The sequence below is a fragment of the Canis lupus genome, chromosome 5 (genome assembly GCF_048164855.1).
Source record: "Canis lupus baileyi chromosome 5, mCanLup2.hap1, whole genome shotgun sequence".
Lineage (NCBI taxonomy): Eukaryota > Metazoa > Chordata > Mammalia > Carnivora > Canidae > Canis > Canis lupus.
In genome coordinates this window covers 30,772,118-30,794,890 of record NC_132842.1, presented here as the reverse complement: position 1 = coordinate 30,794,890, position 22,773 = coordinate 30,772,118, and the positions used below count along the sequence as shown (strand labels likewise).

The window sequence follows — 22,773 nt, the reverse complement described above, 5'->3', positions numbered from 1 at the left end:
TTTTAAGTTTATTGGTTTTGTTTTTTTTTCCTAATGAGTGACTAATTTTGAAAAGCTTGTCCTGTGATTCTAAAACCCAGTGTTGCAGTTTTGACACATACATACCAAATGTAAAGTCTGCTGGTTTCTTGGGCAGTTCATAATGGGGCCTTACCCCACACATCAATATTTCCCTCCTGCTGTTTCTTGGCCTGTCCCTGCCCTACCACGTACTCCACGCTTCTGCACACGCATTACACTGATTTTTGCTCTTGAGCATTTCCCTTATATCACATTCTGCACAGCTAGGTCCTGCCTCCACTGTGAGGCATTTCCTGATGCTCTGTTTTTTGTTTGTTTTTGTTTTTTGTTTTTTTCCAAAGATTTTTATTTTGGGGCACCTGGATGGCTTAGTGGTTGAGTGTTTGCCTTTGGCTCAGATCGGGATCCCAGGGTCCTCGAGCCTCCAGGATCGAGTCTCACAACAGGCTCCTTGCAGGGAGCCTCCTCTCTCTGCCTCTCTCTCTTTCTCATGAATAAATAAATTAAAAAAAAATTAAAATGTTTATTTTTTTTTTACAGAGACAGCACAAGCAGGGGGAGCGGGAGGGAGGGAGAGGGAGAAGCAGGCTCTATGCTCAGCAGGGAGCCTGATGTGTGGGGCTCAGTCCCAGGACCCTGAGATCATGGCCTGAGCTGAAGTCAGAAACGTAATCAACTAAGTCACCCTGTCCCTGCTGCTCTGATCCTCACTGAGCTCTCTGTTTCTTTCATTTCCTTCTGGAGTTTTGAGAACACTATGGAATCAAATTTATACTCTTTTCTAATCATTTGACATTTCTTGGTCCTCTCTTTCTAATGAATTTATAAACGTTGTGAGCACAGATACACATATAAGCTTTGTTTGCTTAGCTGTGTCGTTGGAATTATTGGTACCGAATTGGTACAAATATTTATAGATGTTTGTAGACTAATTGGTTAATAAGAGGGATACAGTTGGGTATTGGCATAAATGGCACCCAGAAAATGAAAAGGTTTTAAAATATGTATTCAGAAATAGGCTGATTTGTATTGTAATTTTCTGTGTATATTGTGCAGCCACGTGCCAGGTTAAAATTTTAGGATTGCCTACGTTTGAAATAACTCTTAATTTTTGTTATTTCTTAATCACCTGTAATAATCTGTTTCATTTCTTATAATTGAGGTATCAGAATTTAAGAAGGCTCATTTTTGTTACTGAAACTAATGCTTTTCTGCCTTCTTTTAAATTTTCAATACAGCTTTTCATTTTTGAGCTCTATTTTTTATATACTTCATTTGGTGTTGTCTTATTTGTATTTCTTAAAAGAGATGATCAGTATTCTATTTTTAATTGATTGAGAACCTCTAACAAGTCGGTAATTAAATGATTTACCTGAGACACATATTTGTTAAAATGAAGCCTATTTCTAACTTTAGTGCAGAGTTCTTTATATTAGGCTTTACTCATAAGTGGTATCTTATTTAAGAGCCATAGTGTTAACCACAATGGAATGAAATTACAGTGAATAAACACATCATCAGATCACAAAATGGATTTTGTGCTTCCAGCAGATCCATGGGGCTGATGAGGTGATTCTCTGCTTTGGGTCCCTTCCTTCCATCTACTCCTCTTGGGGTTGCTCTTTTAAATAAAAAGTAAACAGTGGTTGATTACTTTTATCATTCCCACCACACACACACACAGACACACACACTCTGATGACTCTCGCAGACCAGGGTTTTCTCTTTAAATGGATTAATCATTGGCCTTTGCAGGCAGGTTAATAATTCATTTCAGACCTGCTGCTGCTGTTACAAAGAAAAACACAGTTGGCTTTTCTGTCCATGCACCTGCTGTGGGGAATCGTTGCCTAGTATTCTTGCGAACTCTGTCCTTCATAATAGCCCCCTCTCAGGAGACTGAACTAACATCCTGGGAATGCAAGTAGGCTGCTGTCGAGGGTCAGCTTTCTGCTGTTTGCAGACAGAGTAGAGAGGAAATGTTTTCAGTACAGAATTTAAAGTTTTAGAAGGTGATGAAATTGGTGATTCTAAATGAATAATCCTATGACTTCTGATTTTTTATTTGTATCGTTACATATTCTAATGAAATACCAATATGGTTAAGAGTTGTCTGTAGCTTGAACTTAGGTGATTTCTCTAACAGAGCACTTAAGGGATGTGCTTTGTAAAAGTGTGTTAACATAATATAATATACACTTCAAACTTAGAAATCCTTCTATTCGCACTAGATTGTAAGCTCTATGAGGGCAGGAGTCCGGGTCTTTTTTTTTTTTTTTTTCCTCTTTGTTTCTTTAGCTGAGCAGTATACTTTGTGTATAGTTACATACATGCATTTTTGAAAGATGATTTCTTTTTAAATCAATATGCATGCTCTTTAAGATTTGTTCCTGTGGTATAAATACATTATATTAGAACTGGCAGTTGGAAGAAACCTATCTGATAGGAATATTTCAACATATAATCTGTGTAACCTGTCCAGAGGTTCTTCTTGAATATAGTGACTTAACCATTAATTTTCAATAAGCCATAGTGTACTATAGCAGAGAATTAAAATATACGGAAATCAAATGTTACATGTCCTCCTTTTCTTTTATACTGAAGCAAAAGGAGAAACTGGTTCACAACTGCCATCAGAAATCTCATCAGTTGGACAAGAAGATGTTACTAGCATAAATGCCACTCAGACGGAAGGAATCTCAGTGGCTCAAAAAGACCTCCCTGAAAACTCTATTGTTAACTGTGACTCCCAAGCCCTAAATATGCTAGCTGACCTAGCCTTAAGTGCTGCTACTTCTACCACGCCGTCATCGGAGCCCAGGAACTTTCCCTGCTCCTCTGAATCACCACAGAATGATGTTCTGCTTTCTAAAGAACATTCTGTGCGTGGTACGTCTGACCATGAATATCACAGAGGTGTTAAGAATCAAAAAGGTGGACTGTTAACTAAGCCTTCCTCTGAGAAAAAGAGTAATCCAACATTGGATTCCACCATCAGCCAAATGGAAGAGACTTGGGTTCCTGGTGATCCGCCCCCTATGGAAGCCCCATCAGCACTTCCTGAGGAAACCCTAGAGACTAGTGATGCAAGCCAAAGCTCTTTTGTTGCTGTGGAACATTCCTACGCCCTGCTCCTTGCAGAACATTCAAAGAAGCATCTACAGCAGAGGGGAATCACAGGCCCTGCCTTCGCCAAGAATGGCACAAAAGGCCCTGAAGCAGGGACCCCGGTGGGAAAGGTAATGCCATTCCGGCACCAGCACAGCACCTCCCCTCTGCAGAAGCTGTCTGAGGACCCGGGGTGCAGGCGCAAGGGTAGTTTGCTGTCCTCCAGCCTGAAAGATTCTTACTGCTCTCATACTGTTTATAGCTGTGATGGCTCCTTTAAGGTCACTTTCAAATGTGACTCAGAATATGCATTCAGCTTAGACAGCAAATACACCAACAACCCCCTGGAGAAAACCATAATAAGAGCACTACATGGGTAAGTAAGAGTGATGCTCAAGGTAGATGGATGTGACTTTTGTGCTGATAAATGTGGTGGGAAGGAGTATTTGCACTAGACTTTGGGGAAAGAGAAGTACTGTGTGTGAATCCAGTAACTTAGTGATATTATCAAGCAGTCATGTTTACTGACAACTAAGAAAATGAGGCTGGTTTTGCCACTGTTGGTGGTCCCACAGAGACCTTTTGCAGGCTGACTTTAGCCTAGTGAACAGCTTTCTATTTTGAGATACTCCTATGAAAGCCTTTATGGTCTTTGAATTATAATATTTAAATGAGATCTTAATAGTGCAGATTTTAACTCAGGTCTCTTTGAGACAGGCCCTGAGAGTGTACATTTCTAACAAGTTTCCAAGTGATGCCAATGGAGGATGACAGTCTGTAGGCAATGCTTTTTAGATTTGATTTACTCATGAGATTCAGAGGCAGAGATACAGAGGGAGAAGCAGGTTACCCACAGGGAGTCCGATACAGGACTCGATCTCAGGACCCCAGGATCACAACTTGAGCTGAAGGCCGACGCTCAGCCACTGAACCATCCAGGTCCCCTGGCCAGTGCTTTTAAGTATGAGTTTAGTAATAGCTACAAGTCAGGGTGTTGTGTATGTGAGGGTTTTGCACAGTGACTGGCACAAACTGGTAAGCAGTAGCCGTTATTATTTGCAAGGAGCACTAGCTATGTGAAAAGGCACTCAGCTGCCTCTTCACGGAGTGTCTTACCTAGGAGCAACTAAACTGTATTAGACTTCTTCCCATGCTCTGGTCACAAGCTCAGGCCCATAGGAGTGTACACTAAGTGTTCCCATCTACTCAAGAGGGTCATGTCCTGAGCCTTAATCCTGCCTGGCTGTATGGTTTCAGGAGATTTTTCAGGACTGTAATCTGAATTAAGGTATTTTAACCTTAAGACTTTCCCAACTATTAGAAGAGAAACACACACACAAAAAAAAGAAACACAAAAATGGAAAAGAAATGAGTTGGCCAAACCTGGCAAATATGAGGATTTGGGTGTTTGCTGGAGCCATTATTCACATAATAGGCATATTGTGTCCAGAGAGAGTTAGAGTAATAGAAAAATCCTAGCCCAGGAGGCCAGAGACCTCTGTTGCAGTCTTGGTTCTGCTGCGTCAGGGGTCTACGATCTGAAGGAAGTCACTTTTCAAAGCTCTTGAGTTTCAGTTCCCTTTCTTGCCTCTATAAAATGAGTGGATTAGATTCATTGTAATTACTTTTTTTGTTGTTTTTTTGGTTTTTTTTTTTTTTTGTAATTCCTTGTTAAATGAACTTCATTTTTATCTTATTCATCATTTCATGTTCATGTATTTTTACTATAAAAATGAACACATTTAAAAAAAAATGAACACATTTAAAACTAAGATTAAAATGCAGGCACTTAATCAACTAAAATCACCATTTTCAGGATTTTTTTTGCATGTTTTTTCTTTAAAATCTCAGGCCCTGGAACACTGACTTACCTGATAACGTGGAAGAAGTGAAGCTTTTGCTTCATATGTGGGTAGCTCTGTTTTACAGCAATCAGAACAAAGTCATACGGTCATCCCGAAAAGTGGTAGAACACAGCAACCCAGCAAAATATGTGTCTATAAATAGCACATTAGAATCATTAGAATTCAGTGAAATCGAGGAGTCCTCCAATGTGGAAAGATGTCCTGTGGACCCTCTGTTGGAGACCAACGAAACTCCCAGAGGTCACGCTGCCGAGGTGTCCTTCCCTGACACCAACTCCTTGCTTCCCTTCCTTAAACCTCCACCCACAAGAGGCTTGGAACTCTGGGTACAGAAGGAACGGAAAGACATTTTTCCAAGAGAGGGTCATCCAGATACCCCAGAAAGCCAGAATTTCATTTATTCTTGTAAAAATGAGGTAAGTAAAGCTGAGTATATGCTGACATTTGTGAAGATTTTTTTTTTCTAGATATGTAAAATCACATTCAAAACATATCATTGGTTTGTTTTAGGAAGGTGGATTCCCTGTCTATGTAAAGGACTAATAATACCAAAAACTGTTTCCGTAAGTGTCACTGTGGATTGTCTGCAGGTGGAGCTTTTCTCCATCCCTGATTGAAGTAGTAGTAGTAGAAAGAGAAGGTGGGTGTCAGATGGGTCTGAGAGCCAACCATAATGGTGTCACTTACTGTATAATTTGGGGCAAATTACTTGTTCTCTCTGAGCATACTCTCTTCTAAAAGAGGTATGTAATACCTGTTCTTATTTAGAATAGGTGTTGTTTTTTTTTGTTGTTGTTGTTTTTTTAATTTATTAGAGAGCACGAGCAGGCCTGGGGAAGCAACAGAAAGAGAGGGAGGAGCAGACTCCCCAGTGAGCAGGGAGCCCGACACGGGGCCTGACACGAGGCTCGGCTCGATCCCAGGACCCCGGGATCATGACCTGAGCTGAAGGCAGATGCTTCACCAACTGTGCCACCCCGGTGGCCTAGAATAGTTTTTAAGGCTCATATGCAGTAATAAATATTAGAAATCTTTAATAAACCTTAAACTGAAATTGAATATATTCAAAATTATTTGTGAAAACAAAAGCAGGAACAGTAAGTACGGTGCCAGACTCCCCCAAGTCAGTCAGTAGCTATTTGTAAATATGGAAAATACACTTTGTTTCTTTCTGTTGTTCTCAGCTAATGTTCAACAAAACCAGATAATCACATTTTAACTGGAGCAAATAAAAAAAATCATATCAAAAGTCTCTAAGTAACTGGATTGACAAAATATGTGCCCCTTTAAGGATTCAGCCTCCCTCTCTTCCAGAATTCTTTTGCATGGGTTTGGGCACCTACAGTACCTGTCTTAACATTGAGTAGACAGTGTTTTTTTATCTGGGGTTACACTTGGGGGTTGTGGGTCCAGGGGCGGGCCTCAGAGAGCTTATGTCTCCAGATGCTCGTCGTTATCATCACAACGCACTGATGGCTTGCTGTGGGCCAGACAGTGGTCTATGCCCTGTGCTCACATTAGCTCAGTCTTACACAGCCCAGTGCCATCCTACAGATGAGGAGACTAAGGCACAGGGAAGCATGCCATTTGCCTGAACTCACATAGTAAGTTGTTAAGCCTAGATTCAAAGCTAAACATCTAGATATTTCTCAGATTCTGTGTACATGTGTGTATGTGTTTATTTACTTTTTCCTCATAGGAAAGTCCCAGATGACAGTGTCTTTATGTCTGATTGATGCTGGTGTTTTGTTGTTGTTGTTTTAAGTTTTTATTTATTCATGAGACACAGAGAGAGAGGCAGAGACATAGGCAGAGGGAGAAGCAGGCTCCCTGTGGGGAACCCAATGTGGGACTCTATCCTAGGATCTCGGGATCACATCCTGAGTGGAAGGCAGATGCTTAACCGCTGAGCCACCCAGTGTCCTGATGCTGGCTGGTGTTTAAAAGACATTATTCTTTGCTTTAAAAACTCTCTTTTAATCTTGCTGAAAACATTTAAAACCAAGTTTTTTTTCTCTAGTACTACGTGTCTGCATTAGGTGATGCTATTTAACAAACAAGCTGCATTTTCAGTGTTTACATTGTCATTGGTCCAGCCACTTCTCTTCTCAAAAGACAATTAAAAAAAAAAAAATTGGCTGTGCAGTTAAAGTTTTGAAGCTCTCATCTGTGTGTGTATTTAAAGAAAAATTCCTATTTGGGGCTTTTGTAGGTATCTAAAAAAGAGAGGGATGTGCTTGATTTCTACCCTGTGATATTAAAAATCAGAAGATTCAGAACAAACTGAAAGTAATTCTTGTCCATTCTGTTTTTCCTTATATGTAAATGTGATAGTCTGTTTGACTCTTGATTTTTCTTTCTGTCATTTCAGGTAATTGGGGAAAAAGCCAAACCAGACTCCTCAGATAAAGTAGAGACTTCTAATCTTGTGTTTTCTAGTATTGGAAGTACCCAAACTAATGGACTTTCTGTTCCTAGTGAAGATAAAACCTTTGAACCACTTGATAGCTCAAGAGTGACTTACAGTGATACTGTCACACAAACCACGTTCAGCAAGACTTACGATGGGCTCAGCGATCAGTCGGTGATTTGTCATAAGTCTGTGTACAGCACCCTTGAAAAGGAAGTTGATGTTTTTCATGCAACAGTACAGACAGAAACCAGTGCTTTACAGGGCCTTATCCAGCATAGCAGCCCCATGAGCAAAGAATGTCAGCCTTCATCGGAGAGGACGGATGATACAGAGTATGTGATAATTAATCTGGAACCAGTTACTTTCACTTTTGAAGAAAATACCTATGTACCAATACAGTCAGAAGTTGTAAATAAAACCGATAAGCCTGCAACCTTTAATACAGAGTTGATTAAACAGGTGTCACCTGCCTCAAGTCTTAGGCATCCTGTGTCTGCATTTGAGAAGGCACAAACACGGGGCCTTAGGGATGTTCCCTCTCTAGCAATCTCCGGAGAAAAAGATACTAACTACCTTTGTGCCTCTCCAGTAAGTGGAGAGACTCTTGGAAATGAAATGTGTTTGCTACAGAAAGAGATTCCAAACGTTCCATGCTCATCATCACCACCTGCTAATTCAGTGATAGCAGAGGCGTTGTCATTAGTTAAAAGCTCTAATTGTTCATTACCCAGAGAAGAAATGAAACTCTCTCAAGAATTTTTCCTGCAGACTCAGAATCTCTTTGGCATATCTTCGGAAGAGATCATAGAGCCGTCCCAGGTTGAAGAAGTGGTCTCGGCATCTGCCTCTGCCACTTCGGGAGGAAATTACTCCCATAACTGTATTCCATCAGTGGGTAACAAAGCAGAGAGCTCCTCAGAACCAGTGAATGATGGGAGTGGTCTAAAGAGTGAAAATAGGAATTTGGAATCCTTTAATTCAGCATTCACCAAACAAACCAGCCTCTCAGTGAGTAAAGAGGATGCCAGCCTGGAGTCCTCAGAAGAAGATTCTGACATTGATCTCATTCTCAGAATATCGCCACCCACCAGCACCAGAGAAGAGATGCCAGCGGAGGAGCTAGAGCCACAGCGGGAGGCCCCACTGTCAAATTTGGAACTTCAGGACATGACTGAAGAAATAATCAGGCCAGAAGAGGTGACTCTCCTAGAAAACCGAGAAGCGACTTCTGCTAATTATATATCCACTTACCCTGCAGTGCCAGAGAAATCATTGGAAAGTAAGGAGAGGAAAGGTGATAATTTACAGACAGTTACCTTAATACTTTCTAAAGAAACCTGTGCCCTTGAGATTGCAGAGGAGGTGAATGTTACCTCAGACTTTCCCTTTGCTTCTTTAATTGAAGAAGTGTCACCAGCTTCTAGTCCTGACCCCGAAGATCTAGTTGAAGCAGCACAGCCATCTCAGACACAGCCTGAGATGGCTGTGTCTCTGTGTAGTTTACAACTTGCTGGTACACAAGGTGAGAGAAGCGACAGATTCTCCCAGATTGAGTCTGTAGATTTGGCCGTAACGGAGAAAGAAAATTCTTCTGTTGGTCTTACCCATCCAGTGGCACAAGATAACTTAATTGGTGTACAACAAATGCAGTCTTCTGCCAAAATGCCTCTAGTAGGAAGTAAGCATCCAGGCAGAAAAGATGGCTGTTTGAGCTGTCCTGGTAAAGTAACCAAGGAAATTGTCCCTGGAGAACATGGCGAGGGTCTCTCAGAAGAAGTGCCATGTGGTGATATGGAGCTGAGCCAGCCTGCCTCAGATGCCAAGTACAGAGAGGACTTCAAGCTTTCTCTGGAAAAATTAGTGACATCAGGAGATCCACTGCAGCCAGTTAATGTACAGAACAGGAATTCGGACTTAAGTCATCTTGTCTTGGAGCCTGGTGAGCCTCCATTTAGCCCTAGAAAGATTATTGAAAATAAGTCTTTGGCTGACACAATTGTTTCTGCAACTACCCCAACTGGTAGAGTGGATCTGTCACTAAAACAGCAGCCCAGCCCTAAAGGTATTAAGAAAAATCTCTTTAGCAGTGGTGTGAAGACAAATGAAGCCGTTTACACTCAAGCACAGTCCTTGAGCTCTGGCTCAGTTGGCGGAGCTGATACACAGACACACGAGCACTCAGAGATCCCCAAACTTGCTTTTTCCTCAGATGGTTCCAGACCCGTGAACACAGAGACTGGGTTCCAGACACAAGAAATCTCCGTAGTCAAAATGGCCAGTTTACTTAGGAATAATGATGCTGAGGCCAAGCTCCATGAAGAAGCCACAGATCTAGGAGGTGTTGACTCCCAGCCAAACACCACATCTCCAAAAGACAAGCAAAAAGCAATCCATGCACAGCAAGATGGGGCAGTGTGTGAAACCAGAGATCTGTTGAATGCCAGGCCTTTGCTCACGTATGTACCCATGGATTTTTGCCTTCAAATGGCTGTTGCTAGTGAAAACACGAGTAGAGAGCCTTGTGCTTCCATCACTCCCCAGGCTTGTGCCCCTCTTGTTTGTGAAGTCTCTGAAGAGCAGATGGCAAATATGGGCTCTGGTGAGGGGCTCCGAGCCGAGGAGGACTTGGATACCCTGGGTGGAGACGTGGATGTCAGTGTGAATTCTGACATCCATTATGAGCCACTTTCCGGAGAGTCTGATCATGACTCCTGTGGGGACGGTAGAAATCCCAAAATGGAGGCGGAGGGTTCCTGCACTTTGAGGTATAGTCAAACCAAGAAAGAAGATGCTTCAAAAGATGATTCTGACTCTTTCCAGAGCCTAAGTAACAGTGATAATGAAGAGTGGGTCTACTCTACCCAAGCCCCAGGGCTGGAGGTGGGCATGGCTCCCAGACACTGGCTTGTTGGATTCAAAAAAGAAGACAGATGTGTGCCATCTTATGTCCAGATCCGAGACCTCCGTGGCATTCCCAGGATTTATGCTAATTTCACCGTCACTAGAGAGCTCACAGATACCACGAGAACTCTGCACAGCTTGAAGAGGCACCCCAGTTTCACTGCAAAATGTGGCTTGCTCAGCTCCTGGACAAATAGCTGGCAGGTGGCAGATGACCTCACACAGAACATTTTAGATCTGGAGTATCTGCGTTTTGCACATAAGCTAAAACAAATTGTAAAGAATGGAGATTCTCGGCCCTCTGCTTCCTCCACTGGTGTCTTTCCAAAGGAGCCCCCTCTCCAAATTGGTGCTGAAGCTTTCCCTCTGACAAAAGTATCCGAGTCCCTGGCTTTGCACCCCGCCTCCCGGAGCAGAAGTCCCCTTGTGGTAACAGTGGTGCCCTCGGGCGCCAGGCAGCGGAGTCTGCGTGGGAGAGACCATGCACTGGGCACTTTGGATGGTTCTTCCTTTTGGAAGGAGAGCTGTGGTCGCAGTAGAAATCATCTTGCAAATTCCGAAAGAAATCAGACTGGGTCGTTCCACCTCAACAAACTGAAATATAACACTACTTCAAAAGAATCCCGGAATGACGTTTCACTTATTCTCAATGAATATGCTGAATTCAGCAACATGATGTTGAATAGCCACCTCGTGGGTTTCCCAGAGAAGGAGTCAGCTGTGGCTTCTGGAGAGGCCACCTCTCGAGAGGTGTGTTCACCTATCCCACGGGCAGCCTCCTATGAAGATGTGATCACAGACCTGTGTACCAGTTTGCATGTCAAACTGAAAAGTGTGGTGAAAGAGGCCTGTAAGAGCCCCTTCCTGTTCTACCTTGTGGAGACCGAAGACCAGTCGTTCTTTGTGAGGACAAAGGTAAAGTGCCAGATTCGTCCTAGACTTTGCATTATTCTGATTGCCACCCAACTTTGTTTTAGAGGTAATAACATGTAGAACCCTTGGCTTCAGAGAGAAATCATGACACGAAGTGGCCTTGGAGTCTGACAGGGCCTTCTGTATCTGCATTCGGAACGTTCTGCTACAAGCTCTCCGTTTGTGCTCTGTCTGAACACGTGTACAATGTTCTAGAATTAGTGCCGTGACTGATTTTTACACCAGAAAGTTACCACTCCAAAGTCTCATACCAGAAATATGACTCCTATTTAAATATAAGCACAGATTCTACAAAGGTAGAATTCAACAAAAAACGAGTACGCATGTCCTCCATTAGTGTGGATAGTTGAGAGAGACCGTTTGGGTTTGGGGTGTTTTCGAATATCAGGATAGCTGACATTCTGGTGAGCACATGCTCCTGACCTTTGAATGCTAGGGCCGCAGTCTGTCTTGATCACTGTGAGCTCTCTCCTTTTATCCTCTCCAAATGCATTTCTTTTCTCCTTGGGGAGAAGACTTTTCCTTCTGCTTTTAAAATACACTGTCAACAGGCAGCCTGGGTGGCTCAGCAGTTTAGCACCGCCTTCAGCCCGGGGCGTGATCCTGGAGACCTGGGATCGAGTCCCATATCTGGCTCCCTGCATGGAGCCTGCTTCTCCCTCTGCCTGTGTCTCTGCCTCTCTCTCTCTCTCTCTCTCTCTCTCATCACTCATGAATAAATAAAATCTTTAAAAATAAAATAAAATACACCGTCAAATGCACAGACAGGCTACACAAATGGTGCCTTCCCCTGGGCCCCCTGCTCTTAATCCCTCTGAACCTTTTGGAAACAGGTTGCACACAGGATGCCCCACTGCCCCTTCCTGCTAAGCCTAAGTGTGTGTGACCTTTAGCTTTGGAGGCTGAGGTGCCCAAGGGCAGGGACACCCCTCTGAGTGATCACAGCCAGTGACCCATCATGCCATGTGCTCACCAGGCCCACAGACCTGGCCATGCGGCCAGCGTCATGAGTTGCTTGTCGTGTCTCAGCGCCCGTCAGCGCACAGTAGTTCCTCTGTCATTGGTTATCTCTTGTGACCTTGATGGTATTGAAGAGTGAAGGCCAGTTACATGGTAGTTTCCTTCACTTGACATTCATCTCTTGCTTCCTCACGATTTATGCATGTTAGGAGAAAATCCCTGCATATGACTTCCTCCCCTCTGTGTCCTGTGAGGAGGCCCACCAGCTCCCTTGTCCTGCGCCTGGGTATTAGTTGCTGTCACGTGAGGATGCTTCTGCCGGGTTCGCCCAGTGTGAAGTTAGTAAATGTGCTGTGGTTATTAACACGCGGGGAGCTAGGATGGGACATCTGAAAATACCTTCTTCCTTATCACACTTCTGCCCATTGACGATTCTTGCCCGACGCAGTTCCTGATATGATGGGTGCCACATGGTGTTCCAGTCCCATGTTCCTTGTAAGTATAGTAGTGGGCGCTCCGCTGCAGGGAGGGCTTTCCCTTCTACCTCATTTGCTGCTTTATGTCCCATGAAGCCGCACTCTATCCCATCGTACTCAGGGTTACCGTCCAGTCCCTCATCATGAGTGCCTCCTTCACCCCCCTCCCCCTTTCCTCCCCCTTCCCATGACCAGCAGTGTGTTCTTTGTAGTTCACACTCTGTTTCCTGGTTTGTTTCCCTCACTCTCTTTTTCCCTTTGCTTGTTTGTTTTGTTTCTTAAACTCCACTTGTGAGTGAGATCCCGTGGTCTTTGTCTCTGACTGACTTATTTCTCACAGCATCATAGCCTCTGGCTCCGTCCACATCGTTGAAAATGGCAAGACTTGTTCTTTTTGATGGCTGAGTAATAGTCCCGGGGGGGTGCGCACCTGTGCACGTGTATGGACATCATCTTTACCTATTTACCTATTGATGGACATTTGGGCTGCTTCCATCATTTTGGTGTTATACATAATGCTGCAGAAAGCATAGAGATGCATGCGTCCCTTGGAATTAGTATTCTTGTATTCTTTGGGTAAATACCTAGTAAGTAGTGCCATTGCTGGATCGTAGGGCAGCTCTATTTTTAACTGTCTAAGGAACCTCCACACTATTCTCCAGAGTGGCTGTACCAGTTCACATTCCCACCAACAGTGTAAGAGGGTTTCCCTTTCTCCGCAACCACACCAACACCTGTTGTTTTTTGTGGGGTTTTAAAAATTATTACTTATTTAAGTAATCTCAGCACCCAATGTGGGGTTCAAACTCACGACCCAAAGATCAAGAGTCACAGGATCCTCCGACTGACCCAGGCACCCTTCTTGTGTTGATTTTAGCCATTCTGGCAGGTGTGAGGTGTTATCTCCCCGTAGTTTTGATTTGCATTTCCCTGATGTTGAGTGATGGTGAGCATCTTTCCATGTCTGTTGGCCATCTGGATGTCTTTGGAGAAATGGCTGTTCATACCTTCTACCCATTTGTAGTTGCATTATTTGTTTTTGGCTGTTGAGTTTGGTAAGTTCTCTATAGATTTTGGATGCTAATCTCTATCAGATATGTCGTTTGCAAATGTCTTCTCCTATTCCCTAGGTTGCCTTTTAGTTTTGTTGACTGTTTACTTCATTGTGCAGCAGCTTTTTATTTCGATGTAGTCCCAATAGTTTATTTTTGCTTCTGTTTCCCTTGCCTCAGGAGACATACCTAATAAGTTGTTATGACCAGTGTCAAAGAGGTTACTTCCTGTGCTGTGTTCTAGGATTTTTATGGTTTCAGAAGGCCTCACATTTAGGTTTTTAATCCATTTTGAATTTATTTTTGTGTACGGTATAAGAAAGTGGTCCAGTTTTCCCAGCACCATTTGTTGAAGAGATTGTCTTTTTCCCATTAGTCTTTCACACTTTGCCAAAGATCAATTGGTCATATAGTTGTGGGTTTATTTTTGGGTTTTCTGTTCTGTTCTACTGATCTGTGTGTGTGTTTTTGTGCCAGTACCACACTGTTTTAATCACCACTGTTTTGTAATATAACTAAAAGTCTGGAATGGTGATGCCTCCCATTTTTTTCTTTTTCAAAATTGCTTTGGCTATTCAGGGTCTTTTGTGGTTCCATAGATTCTCTGTTGTAGTTCTGTGAAAAATGCTGTTGGTGTTTTGATAGGGGTTGAATTAGATGTGTAGATTGCTTTGGGTAGTAGTATGGACATTTTAACATATTTCTTTTGGTCCTTCATTGCTTATGGTAATGCTCAGATTGTCCCAGACACAGTCAGCAGGTCTTAAAACCTGGCTTGTCCTTCTGACAAGTCCCCATAATTGTTTGGATCCTTTCTTCCTTTACGGTATAACTCCATTTACAAATTTATCTCATATATTCTTTGGAGTAGAATTTCTCTAAGGAGTTGTGATTTGTTTAAGTGAAGAAGAGCATTTGGAATCAGTAACTGGGCACTGGGTGAACTCAGTGTCATTGGGTAACAATGACTCCAGGCCCTCTCAGCAGAGCCAAAAAATATATGGATATTTAAAAAACTAAAATGGGTGCACACTCATACCCAGTTCCAGTCCAGGATCAGGAGGCTTATTCTGGCCATCTTTGCCAGAGTAGCAGGTCTCCCCCCAGAAAGCCAGCTCCCATCATCCCAGATGCATCTGCCACCCCGCTTACATTCCCACTGGACATCCAACCCCCTTCTTCAGTGCCTGGACCACCAACCCAAAGCTGCTCCCCAGACACACCGCCTCCCTCAACCCTCTATGCTTGCAGCAGGAACTAGTTCAAAGGACAGCAGTCTTTAGTGTACATTCTAGAGTCCAGCATGTAAGGGGAGGGGAAATGTTGCCTTTCTGTCATGATCCTTAAAGCTAGTGGGACAAGGAAAACACTGGTAAAGCACACAGAGTAACGTAAGATCAACAGTCGAGGTAATGGCGCAGGTGTTTGGACATTGCTTTGAAAGGATAGGCCTAGTCAGGAAGGTCGGGACCTTTTTCTGAAGGAAGTGATGCTGGCCTGTTGTACAAGGCATGGACAGCTAGACTAGTAAGTGTGTAGGTTCTGAATGTTCACCTAGATTTGTTTCAGAGTGCACTTATATCAGCGCCTCAAGAATTCTAGAGTATCTGTCACATGGTAAGTGTCACTTGGCAGACCCACAGGTGTTGAATCACTATGTAACATTAAACAGCTGAAGATACTTGTGTCTGTCATCGTGGCAGAGTGTGTTAGGGGAGGCCAGGTCTTTTTTTTTTTTTTTTTTTAAGATTTTTAAAATTTATTTATTCATGAGAGAGAGAGGCAGAGACACGGCAGAGGGAGAAGCAGGCTCCATGCAGGGAGCTCAACGTGGGACTCGATCCCAGGACCCCAGGATCAGGCCCTGAGCCAAAGGCAGACACTAAATCACTGAGCCACCCAGGGATTCCTGGGGGAGGCCAGTTCTGAGAGTTGCGAGTGGCCTCCACAGAAACAGCGTTGGTGGCGGCTCCCTGGTTGCCCTGCTGCCCTCGGGGTCAGCAGTGTGGAGGGCGTGGGGGCCCTCGGGCCAGAGGGCTAGCACCCCCCCCCCCACCCCGAAGAGCTGGGTCTGGAGGTGTGGACAAGGTACAGGTCCCACTAAGGCACTTGGATGAGCCTGAATTCAGTGGGGGAGGCCCTGGAAATACTTCTAAAAGATAAAGAACGTCGTGTGTGTGTTTGAGAGCCATCTCTTCGGCTGCAGTGTGGGGAATGGACTGGAAGCATGATGGATAAACAGGCCTTCATGTGAGCCTAGACTCAAATATGTATTCTTCTCTGTAGTGGCTGATGGCTCCTATTTTATACCATTTAAATATGATTTTTTAAATATGATTTTAAATAATTTATATTAAAAGATTTTTATTCCCCATCAACGATCCATTTGTTTTCCAAAGTTTTTCATAAATGGTTGCCAGGTCTGTTTCTGCAGCCCCTCCATCATCATTGTTCCAGTTTCCATGTTGCTTTGGTAAGCAGTGTGGTTGAAAAATGAAGCTTTTTTTTTTTTTTTTTTTAAGCTGCTTGGCCTCCAAAACTAATCTAAATATTATTATTTAGATAATAATAGATTTAGATAATAATCTAAAAATTATTTTTTTTTACCTTGAATTGAAGTTAATTTTGTTTGGCTGATTACATATACTGTACCTTGACCAGTGCTGAAATAAGGGGGCAACTCAGTGGCATCATGCCACAGTGAGCAAAAGACCCAGTTTCTTTTTGCTTCCATCATCTCAAAAGCAACAGCACCATTCTTGTCCTTGACAGAGCGCAGAGGATGCTGTTTTTTTTTTATAATAATAAATTTATTTTTTATTGGTGTTCAATTTGCCAGCATACAGAATAACACCCAGTGCTCATCCCGTCAAGTGCCCCCCTCAGTGCCCGTCACCCATTCACCCCCACCCCCCGCCCTCCTCCCCTTCTACCACCCCTAGTTCGTTTCCCAGAGTTAGGAGTCTTTATGTTCTGTCTCCCTTTCTGCTATTTCCTACCCATTTCTTCTCCCTTCCCTTCTATTCCCTTTCACTATTATTTATATTCCCCAAATGAATGAGACCATATAATGTTTGTCCTTCTCCGATTGACTTATATCACTCAGCATAATACCCTCCAGTTCCATCCACGTTGAAGCAAATGGTGGGTATTTGTCATTTCTAATAGCTGAGGAATATTCCATTGTATACATAAACCACATCTTCTTTATCCAATCATCTTTCGATGGACACCGAGGCTCCTTCCACAGTTTGGCTATTGTGGACATTGCTACTAGAAACATCAGGGTGCAGGTGTCCCGGCGTTTGATTAGGATGCTGGGTTTTGTGCAAGAGAGAGAGCGTAGTAGCCACGTTCAGTTCACACCTACAGCTGGACTGCTTCGAGACACCACACATGGTTTGGGAGTGTGTGTTGTGTTTCATGGATCATATTTATCTCGTGGCCACTGTTTACAACAGAAAGTAAAAGATTGGGGGCCCCTGGGTGGCTCAGCAGTTGAGCATCTGCTTTCAGCTCATGTCGTGATCCTGGGGTCCTGGGATTGAGTCCTGCATCGGGCTTCCCGCATGGAGCCTGCTTCTCGTTCTGCCTGTCTCTCTGCCTCTCTGTGCATCTCTCATGAATAAATAAATCATAAAAAAAATAAAGTAACAAATTTTGTGCAAAGGTAAAACTATCCTTCAAGCGAGAAGGTGGACACAGTATAAATTAAGCGTCAGAATAAAGTACTATCAAGATAATCTAGAGCAAAATGTTTTCAAAAACTCAGCTCCCCTGGGAAGTTTTCTGGCCTGGGGAGTCCTGAGGCACTTGGGAGAGATGGGGCGTCCGGCCCCACTTATCTATAAGATGCAGAAGCTCCTTTATTATTATAGAAATTCAAAGTGTGTGACCGAAAAGCCCAGGTTTCACGGGGTGTGGTAAAGGTGTTGAATGTCTCAGAAAATGTGTTCCTTCAGGTCATTTATTAGTAAATGAAGTCAGAGCCAAGGATCTGTACTGAGACGTTTCGGTGGGCTCTTCGTTAGATCTTACCTGGAGGAGTTTCTTTGAAGTTACGTTGCTGTGCATTTTGAGTTGAAGTATCGAAATGATCAAATTTGAGTTGTTTTGAGATCCAGGGACACTGTGCTTTTACAAAGGAAATAACAAGTGCTGGTCAGACCGTGCTCCTGGTGCCAGGAGAAGCCTCAGGGTGTGCGGTGGAAACGTCCAGAATCCTTCAGACAGAAACAGTGTCTGCATCACAGAGGGGTATGGAGTGAAGGAATTGCTCATAATTACTCGAGTAACTGCCAGTCAGGCCTGGGGCAGGTGGTCCTGCCGGTGCGGGAGCATCCAGGGGCTCCCCGGCCATTCATGACGCTCCGGGGTTTGCAGCTTGGCCTTCCCAAAAGTTGTAGGAGTGTTTCGACTGGAGGTGGCATTTTGAGGGTGAATATCTGCATCCCCAAGGTAACAGCCTCAGATCGCACAAGAGCCCCGTGTCTGTGCATTAGTCTGCTCTTGGCCACTTCGTGGACATAAGGATTGATTAGAAAGTGCTTTCCTTTTAAATGAACCTCTAAACCCAGTTGTTAGTGATGCCCAGGAGCCATCTGTTTCAGATGTGAAAGCTCGTTTAGAGATGAAATCTTAAAAAAAAAATTTTTTTTAATTAGAATTAAAAAATAAATTAATTAAAAAAAAAAGAAGTAGGACTTAATTGCCACCCATGTTGCCTGGTTAGGATAGTTTAGGGACTAGGATGTGCTTTTTGATGTGCTTAGTGGACTATGAAAGTAATCCTGTGCAGGTGGTCCTTCTGTGGTAATAGTTACTTGTAAATCTTTCAGAACATCCTGAGGAAAGGAGGCCATACGGAAGTTGAACCTCAGCATTTCTGTCAGGCTTTCCACAGAGAGAATGACACCCTCCTGGTCATCATCAGGAATGAAGACATAGCATCACGCCTGCATCAAGTGTGTCTGCCCCTCTCTTACAGCGCTGTTCAGGCATTTTATGGGGTGTCCCGCGGGGTAGCTAACTGACCGAGGCATTTGTGGGGTGTGTTATGGCTCCGAGTGAAGACTTGCCTCCTAACTAGGGAAGAGCCCCGGCGAGGGGGGCGGTGTGGGGACATGGTCTCAGCCCAGATTTAAACCCACACAGCAGGAGTGAACCTTCCTTTACAGGGACTGGCAGAAGTTTTCTTAACTCTGTACTGATATTAGTGTGTCAGTTGAGTAAAAGGGGTTGCCTGTCCGGGGGAGCCCCCACTGCGCAGCCTGGGCTCAGGGCAGCTGTCGGTGTGGGAGAGGAGCCCAGTGCCTGCTTCCCGGCTCTAAGGTTCCTCCCACCCCCAGTGTCAGGCCCAGGGGGTTTCAGAGACTTCTCAGGAAATAGACAAGATGTTAGGGTCCTCACAGCAGGTGAGATGAACCGAATCCATATTCCTTAAGGGAGGTGCTGCTGGGGTGTGCTGGGGGTTATGGGAGGTGCTGCTGGGTGTGCTGGGGGTTATGGGAGGTGATGCTGGGGTGTGACGGGGGTTATGGGAGGTGCTGCTGGAGTGTGCTGGGGGTTATGGGAGGTGCTGCTGGGGTGTGAGGGGGGTGCAGAATTCTAGTCATTTAGCTTAGGTTTATTTTCAGCTGCTCCTGAATCTTGCAGCCCTTGCATAACAGTGACCCCACCAACCTCTCCCTCTGGGTCCTTTGTGTTCGCTAGATCCCCTTTCTTCTGAAGCTGAAGCACTTCCCCAGTGTCCTCTTCGCTGGAGTGGACTGCCCTGAGGATGTGCTCCAGTCCACCTACCAGGAGCTGTTCCAGACTGGAGGCTTTATGGTCTCAGATGACAAGATCCTGGAATCCTTAACATTAGGTCGGTCTTGTGTTTTCCTTCCTTGTTTCTGTCTTTAAAATCTAATTGGGTCCATTTCTCTTCCCCCAGCAACCCAAACACTACTTTCTCAAAGAGATTAACTCAGAAGTCGCTGTTAGTCACCACCTTGTGAGGCCTTCATTTGTGCCCCGTGCTCTGCTGAGCCTCCCTTGTGGCTTGCTGTCACCCCCGCCCCTGGCACGTGTGCTCCTGGCCTCTCAGGGGCCACCTGTTCTCTTCAGCACCAACCCCGCTGGGAGCACTGCCTGACCGTTCACGCTTGCCTCTTACGCCTGCCCACAAGCCCTCTCTTCTGCATTTCTCTTGTTAGCAGTCCGCCGTCTGGGTGATGTTCTGGAAACATGCCTCTTAAGTCTTGTTAATTATGCGCCAGGCACTCCTAATACTCTTCTCCCTGGGCAATGATTAGACGGAGGAGGTGGTGACAGCAGCCTGGCGTGGGGGCCTTTTGGTATAATCAAACCCTGCCCCGGCTGATGTCATACTAGAGCTCCCTGTAGACGCCACTCCTGGCCCATTGGAGGGGGTGGACCCCCACAGCCTGAATTCTGCACGGAGACTGGAGTGGGGAGTATTTGCAGGTGCAGGATGTGGACTTCCCACTTGTGGGGTCCCTAGGATTGGTGTCTGGGTGCCGGGTAGCAGGCCTAGGTGCCCCCCACCATCACAGTTTCTGGGCCCCACGAGACTGCTTCTCTTCCGTCTGTAGCTCAGTTGAAGGACGTGGTCAGAACCCTGGAAAAACTGAACAGAAACGGAAGGTGGAAGTGGCTGCTCCACTACAGAGAGAACAAAAAGCTGAGAGAGGACGTCAGGTGAGGCCGCGGGGCGCGGAGCCTGTCAGGGAGGCGGGGAGGCTGGAACCGCCACCAAGAGTTTGAGGCCCAGACTTTGACAGCACTGGAGGCCAACGGAGGTCAGACTCAGGAGTCCTGAAGTTTGGGCTCTGCCGCCGTGAGCCGTGAACCTGGAGGGACTAGAAGCGTGGCCATGGGCTGCTGCGCTCCTGGGCCTGTGTTGGGGGTGGGGTGGAATCAAGTCGCCAGTCACAGGATGGAAACAGGACAGGAACGTTCCCTTGGTTTAGTCGTTCGGGAACCAGCAGACTGAAGGAGGCAGCGGGGCGGGGCTTCTGGGCAGCGCTGCTTTCCAGGAGGAGCCCCGGGCCATGGGGCCTGTGCTGCGGTGGGGGCTGCGATGGGGCTGCTGCCGCTGGGCCTGGGGTGGATGCGTGTGGAGCTGCCAGGAGCTGTCGCAGGCTCCTCGGGGACCAACTGGCGGGCGGCCAGTGTCGTACAGCGGCTGCCCCCACACTCCAGGGATTGGGAGTGGCCACACGGGCGCGATAGCAGACCTGACCCAGGTCAAACGAGGAGCTGTGGTGCTGGGCTGCAGGCCCAGAATGTTCGCCTTAACCGGACCGCTGTCCTCTGTGCCCCACCGCGCTGCTCCCTCCCAAGGACAGACAGAGTCGGGAACAGGTCTGGGAGAGGCTGTACCCGGAAAGCACTAGTGCAGGAGGAAAAAGCGAGCCAAGAGGTCTGAGCGGACCCCAGAGCAGATGCTGCACCTCTAGGGGGTGGGGGTGGGGGCGGTGGAGGTGGTTAACCAGCCCTTCAGAGTAGAGGCTCAAGCGCAGGAACGCACGGCGCACCGGTCCACCTGGCAAGCACGGGTGGATTTCCCATGTTTGGACATTAGGTAAATCGGTCCGCCACTGCCGGCCCTCGGATTTGCACTCCCGCCACAGTGGCCATCGTGGGCACTTGCCAGAAAACGTCCTGTTCTGTGGCCTCTGGAGGCCTTCATCTCAAACTAAAACCAAAACAACCTTAGCTTTTAAAAACTTGTTTCAGCAAAGATGTTTATAGTAACAGGTGGTTACCAGTAACCTCAAAACCAGCCTCCGACCCAGCTCTAAGCAAACATGACCAATATATGGATTCCATACATTCATAATTTTTAACACATTTGCAAAATAAAGATTTTGCAAATATCTTATAAAAAGCGGGGCTCATAAAACATGTGGTGTGATGCCACTTAATTGTGTGTACACGAAGGGTAGAGCCTGAAGGAAACGCAGCCTGTGACATGGCCAGTGTCAGTGCCGCTGGAGACGTGGGGACCTGGGGGACTTGTTGGCTTTCCTCCAGAAAGCAGATGGACAGACATGTAGAAGTTAGAGGAGATTTTAAGGGAGGTCACAGGGCACTGGGGGCTCGTTGGGTTAAATGTCTGACTGGATCTCCGCTCAGGGCGTGAGAGGAAGCCCCGGGTGAGGCTCCGCACAGAGCGTGGGGTCTGCTAAAGCTGCGGTGTCCCCCGCTCTCTGCCCCTCCCACCTCCGCACACTCTTAATAAAAAATTTAAGGGAGTGAGAAATGACCGTTACGAAGCAGCAACTTCCTAATGAAGTTGCTAATCTGACTAAGCAGATCAGTGGTGGCCCTAGAACAGGGACAGAAAGCATCGCGGCACGACCCCTCCCGCAGCTGGGGGCCGCTGGACCTGCACACAGAGATGCCCCCCTGGCTTGGAACGAGGCCTGCATGTCTCAAAAATGTGTGTTGACAAAAGGGAGGAAGTAGGCCTGTGCCGCTTGAGGGGGAACCTGCGGGGCCACAGTGAGGTCCGGGAAGCCAGGTGCGTCTTGGGAGTTTTGAGTGTTTTCACGTATTGTGAAGGCAAGAAGTCGAAGAATAAAAGCTAAAAATGAAGACACAGTAAAAAGTAAACTCGCAAATTTATACTGAACCTGAGCTTGGCTAACATTGCTGCGTCTGTTACAGAGTGGATTCGGTCGCACATAAGAAGAACCTAATATTGAAGTCCTACCAGAGCGCAGAGCTCATCGAGCTGCTTCATTACCACCAGTGTGACTCTCGAGCAGCAACAAAAGCAGAACATTTAAAATGTCTGCTGAGCCTGCAGATCCAGCACATCCAGGCCAGGTTTGCGGTCTTCCTAACAGGTAAACTCACAGCCTTCGTCCGGGCTCCTCTAGAAACGTCCAAGATCCGTGCGCGTGTCCACCCGGCAGCCAAGAACCAGCCTTTTGCTGTGTTGGGAGAAGTGCACTGAAGGCCCAGGACACGGGCCACTGGGTTCGGTCTGGTGCGCGGCCCCCAACCCACGTGTGCCTACGCACCACACCCTA

The 22,773-nt window shown here is 45.7% G+C and overlaps 1 protein-coding gene across 7 annotated transcripts in view; it reads left to right on the top strand.

The window, feature by feature from the left end:
- TASOR2 (transcription activation suppressor family member 2) overlaps positions 1-22,773 on the top strand; it is a 74,076-nt gene that overhangs the window by 49,909 nt on the left and 1,394 nt on the right. For all 7 annotated transcript variants that reach the window (XM_072825921.1, XM_072825916.1, XM_072825922.1 and 4 more), the window contains 7 exons: positions 2,626-3,505; positions 4,981-5,410; positions 7,366-11,223; positions 18,568-18,693; positions 19,442-19,595; positions 20,326-20,431; positions 22,406-22,587. In XM_072825921.1, coding sequence (XP_072682022.1) covers positions 2,626-3,505; positions 4,981-5,410; positions 7,366-11,223; positions 18,568-18,693; positions 19,442-19,595; positions 20,326-20,431; positions 22,406-22,587 — 5,736 coding nt within the window. The remainder of the gene's footprint in view (positions 1-2,625; positions 3,506-4,980; positions 5,411-7,365; positions 11,224-18,567; positions 18,694-19,441; positions 19,596-20,325; positions 20,432-22,405; positions 22,588-22,773) is intronic.